The 5048-nt window shown below is 54.0% G+C and overlaps 1 protein-coding gene across 1 annotated transcript; it reads left to right on the top strand.

The window, feature by feature from the left end:
* Window positions 1-133: 133 nt before the first annotated feature.
* Window positions 134-4732, top strand: SOX4 (SRY-box transcription factor 4). Its single transcript, XM_015648795.2, has one exon. The coding sequence runs from the start codon at window positions 837-839 to the stop codon at window positions 2136-2138; it is 1302 nt and encodes a 433-aa protein (XP_015504281.1). The 5' UTR covers window positions 134-836; the 3' UTR covers window positions 2139-4732.
* The last annotated feature ends 316 nt before the right edge of the window (window positions 4733-5048 follow it).

The following is a 5048-nucleotide window of genomic DNA, read 5'->3' as shown; positions in this document are numbered from 1 at the left end:
CAGAGGAGGAGGAGGAGGACGGGGCTGAGCGCCCGGCTCGCCGCTCTGCCTGCCGGGGACGTACACACTCGTTCATGCACGAGGGCTTTTTTATTATACATTTGGTTGTAGTCAGTCCATTTCCAAATTTTCTTTTTTTTTTTTTTTTTTTTTTTTTTTTTTTTTTTTTTTTTTTCCTTATCCCGAGGGGTTTCCTTGTCGCTCGGTACCTCGCAACTGCCAAATCCAACCTGCACAAACTCTTGGCCGCCGACCCCGCCGCCACCACGGGTCCTGGAGCCGGGATTTTCGGGGCTTCGGGGGCGCGCCACCTCCCCCCTCCCCCGCGGCGGTGCACGCTGGCCGTGCCCAGCGCTGAGAGACTTTCAGCGGCAGGAGTGCCGCTCTCCTGAAACGCCGCGGGCAGGCGGAACGCACTTGTGAACTGGACCAGCTGCTTCGGGGAGGGGGGAAACCCGATGTGGTGAGGAAAAAAAAGCAGACCGACACCCCCCTCCAAAAAAAAAAAAACAAACCAACAAACCAAAAAAGCCCAAAACACCCCAAGAAAAAACCAAACTTGGACGGGCGGCTCGCGGCGCTGCTTTTGCAGAAACTCTTGTCTGACCGCGGGCGGCCCCGCCGCTCCTGCTCCTGCTGCCGCCGCCGCTGCCTCGAGGGGGAGAGGACCGCGCCGCCGGGGACGAGGCGCCGGTGTGGAAGTACAAGTGGTGCGGGGAGCGGGGGCGCGGCCGCGGGGGGCTGCGCCGTCCCGGTGCCGCTGTGAGAAGTTGCGCGCCCTGCCCCGCGCCGGAGCGGCGCTGAGCCCCGGCGAGCCCCCCGCCGCCGCCGCCGCGATGGTGCAGCAGACCAACACGGCGGAGAACACGGAGGCGCTGCTGGCCGCCGAGACCTCCGACTCCGGGGCCGGCATCGAGCTGGGCATCGCCTCCTCCCCCACGCCGGGTTCCACCGCCTCCACGGGGGGCAAGGCGGATGACCCGAGCTGGTGCAAGACGCCCAGCGGCCACATAAAGCGGCCCATGAATGCCTTCATGGTATGGTCACAGATCGAGCGGCGAAAGATCATGGAGCAGTCCCCCGACATGCACAACGCCGAGATCTCCAAGCGCCTGGGCAAGCGCTGGAAGCTGCTCAAGGACAGCGACAAGATCCCCTTCATCCGGGAGGCGGAGCGGCTGCGCCTCAAGCACATGGCGGACTACCCTGACTACAAGTACCGGCCCAGGAAGAAGGTGAAGTCGGGCAACAGCTCCGCCAAGCCCGGCGACAAGGCGGACAAGGGCGGCGGGGGCGGCGCCGGCGGGGGCAGCGCGGGCGGCGGCTCCGGCGGCCCCGCGGCCTCCGCCAAGCCCGCCCCGAAGAAGGGCGGCGGCGGCGGCTCCAAGCCCTCCCCCGCGGGCGGCGGCGGCGCGGGCGCGGGCGGCAAGCCCCACGGCAAGGCGGCGGGGGGCAAGGCCGCCCCGTTCCCCGGGGAGCCGTCGGCCGCGCTGCTGCCGCCCGAGCACCAGGCGCTCTACAAGCCCCGGGGGGCGGCGGGCGCGCCCTCGGGACCCGGCAAGCCGCTGGCCGAGAAGAAGCTGAAGCGGGTCTACATCTTCGGGAGCGGGCAGGCGGCGGCCGCCTCCGCCTCCCCCGGCGGCGCCGTGCCCGGCAGCCCCACGCTGAGCAGCTCGGCGGACGCCGGCGACCCCTTGAGCCTCTACGAGGAGGGGGGCGGCGGCGCGGGCCGGCCCGACGGGGACTGCGGCGGCGTCGCCTGCCCCTCGCCCTCCGGCTCCGGCTCGCCCTCGGATCACCGCAGCTACACCAGCTTGCGCGCCTCCTCCCCGGCCCCCTCGACGGCGCATTCCTCCTCCGCGTCCTCCCACTCCTCCTCCTCTTCCTCCTCCGGCTCCTCTTCGTCGGACGACGAGTTTGAGGACGACCTCTTGGACCTGAACCCCAGCCCCGGCTTTGAGAGCATGTCCCTGGGCAGCTTCAGCTCTTCGGTGCTCGACCGGGACCTGGATTTTAACTTCGAGCCCGGCTCGGGCTCGCACTTTGAGTTCCCGGACTATTGCACGCCGGAGGTAAGTGAGATGATCTCGGGGGACTGGCTGGAGTCCAGCATTTCCAACCTGGTCTTCACTTACTGAGGCGAGAGCCGGGCCCTGCTGGAGGAGGCACCGGCGCGAGTAGCTGCCGGCAGGACTCGCCCACCCCGCCGGGCGCTTTTGTGTCTTCTTCTGTTTTGTTTGGTGTTTGTGTTTTGTTTTTGGTTTTTTTTTTTAGGGGGGGGAGGAAGTGTTTTGTTTGTTTCTGGGAAGGGGCTGTTGAAAGACTGCTTCTTGAGCTCGGGGAAGGAGCGGGATCGCCCTCTCCTTGCGGAAAGGCCAGCAGTCCCCTTCCTCCGGCTGCAGACGGACCCGCACACACCCCCTCCGAGAGAGGAGCCTGACGGTGCTTTTTGAGAGACTGGCGGGAGCGAGACGCTCTCCTTTTCCCTTTTTTTTATTTCCTGAAAAGAAAGACACAGAAAGGGGGAGGGAGGGAGAAACCACACACACCTCTGGGTTCTTTGTTATTGCCCATTTTATACTAATAAAGAGGAGGGGGAGCGATGCGTTGTGCTGAGCGCACACTGGATGTCTTGAGCGTTCGCCCTTTCCTATGAAAGAGCGATCAGAACTGCTTGGGAAAAAAAAGAAAAAGAGAAAATCCACCCAAATCCTTTGGAAGGTTCACATTTGTGGGGAGAAATGCTGTCCCGGTTTCTTCTGCGGTGAGAGGAGGCAACAATGCTGGGAGGAGGAGGAGGAGGAGGTGGATGGAGCTGGACTGAGATCCTAGTTAAGCGGAGAAGAGCCAGACTTACACTTGAGAGCTGTCTTGGAAATAATGGTGGGGGGAAATAATAATAAACTGAAATGGATTTGCACGTACAGATAAGGTGGCGGCAGCGCTTTTCTCAGTCACCTCATGTAATATGTAGAGAGAAAAATAAGGCTGAAACTTCAAGAACACTGAAAACTTCTTTTGAAACAGAGACCGAATGGGAACAGTTTCTGTCATGATGTGGTACAGGGGGAACGGAGGGCGATGGCTTTTGCAAAAAAAAAAAGAAAAAAAAAACCCGAAAATACAAAAAAATAAGTAGTTTTTTTTCTTCTTACTCAGAATCGTGATGGTGTTGGATTATTTCACTGGTGGGGTTTAATATAGCATGTTATACTGTCTATCTTTTCAAGATTTCTGTAAGACTGTTGAACAGTTTAAAAAAAACAAAACTAGTGTTAGGATAATATAAAAGCAGATAGATGGCGCTATGTTTGATTCCTACAAAAATATCACCAGCTTTTTTTCATTCTTAACTCTTTAAAGGATTCAAACGCAACTCAAATCTGTGCTGGACTTTTAAAAAAATGAAAATTCAGGACCAAATTTTTTCTCAGAGTATGTATGTGTTTGTTCCTTATAGCTGTAAATGAAAAGACTGTTTTTTCTCACCGATGCTCCATCCTCGTATTGGTTTTTTGGTTTTTTTTTTTTTTTTTTCCTTGTAAATGTAATCGGATGCCATTTTATAAGTGGACGTATTTATACTGGCCAAACATTTTTGACTTTGTATTTCTTTGTCCTTTTTTGGTAGTTCTCGTTGTTACCCGCACCATTTTTATGTCTCCTTCACTGAAGGGCTAGAGTTTTAACTTTTAATTTTTTATATTTAAATGTAGACTTTTGACACTTTTAAAAACAAAAAGAGAAGAGAGATGAAAACGTTTGATTATTTTCTCAGTGTATTTTTGTAAAAAATATATAAAGGGGGTGTAAATCGGTGTAAATCGCTGTTTGGATTTCCTGATTTTAACAACAGGGCCGCTGGTTAGTATCTCACACGCGTGTGCGCGCTCACGCTCACTCACACTCTCACACACCCACGAATCAGCCCCTATTTTGTCCATGTTTACACTCCAATCTGCAGGCATCTTAAAGTGACAGCATCCCTCACCGCCCCCGCCGCTGCCCGCTCCGCAGCCCCCCGCCTCTCCGCGGAGGGGGCGGGTGGGGGGCCGGGGGAAGGGATTTTACACTGTATGCTACCGTTTTGGGGAGCCACCTGTCCCCGGATGAAGTGAAGCAACTGGTGCATTTACACACGGAAGGGATCCTGTACCTTTAACTTGTAAACCACATCTTTTGCACTTTTTTTCTAAGCAAAAACGTGCCGTTTAAACCACTGGATCTATCGAAATGCCGGTTTGAGTTCGCGACACTATGTACTGCGTTTTTCATTCTTGTATTTGACTATTTAATCCTTTCTATTTGTCGCTAAATATAATTGTTTTAGTCTCTTATGGCATGATGATAGCATATGTATTCAGGTTTATAGCTGTTGTGTTTAAGATGAAGAAAGTGAAAACATCTTTGTACATTTAAGTCTGTATTATAATAAGCAAAAAAGAAGATTGTGTGTTTATGTATGTTAATATAACATGACAGGCACTAGGACGTCTGCCTAATGAGGTGGTTCCGTTAAGGGTTTAACTTTTTTGTTCTTTTTTTTTTTTGTTGTTCTTTTTTTTTTTTGGTCATCCATCCTGTGCAATATGCTGTGTAGATTTTTTTTTTTTTTTCTTTTTTGTCTACGATCACCCCACAACACAAGGTGGGGAAAGGAAGAAAAAAAAAGAAAAAAAATCATGCCAGCTAACCATGTCAAGTTCACTGCCTGTCAGATTGTTGATATACCTTCTGTAAATAACCTCTCTTTTATTTTGTTTTGTTTCGTTTGTTTTTATTTTCCTTTTTTTTTTTTTTTTTTCTTTTTTCTTCGGGAAGGAAATAAAATCAGCTGGAACTGAACCCTAACACTGGGCTGCTCTTGTCATCATTGCTACACCCCCATCCCCCTCGGGGCAGGTGTGTCTTGTCCCTCCGGACGGCAGCGGCCGGCCCCGCCGGGAGGGGCCGGGGGAGGGAGGGAGGGAGGGGCGGCCGCGCTGCCGAACCGCCCACCCGGGGCCGGGAAAGGGACCGGGGCCGGGAAAGGGACCGGGGCCGGGGAG

Source organism: Parus major, chromosome 2 (genome assembly GCF_001522545.3).
Source record: "Parus major isolate Abel chromosome 2, Parus_major1.1, whole genome shotgun sequence".
NCBI classification, from domain to species: Eukaryota; Metazoa; Chordata; class Aves; order Passeriformes; family Paridae; genus Parus; species Parus major.
Note: the sequence above shows the minus strand (reverse complement) of the source record. Positions and strands in the feature narration are given on the sequence as shown.

Excerpts from the sequence above, each read along its gene's own strand:
- SOX4 (XM_015648795.2), top strand. The coding sequence starts at position 837 with ATGGTGCAGCAGACCAACACGGCGGAGAACACGGAGGCGCTGCTGGCC.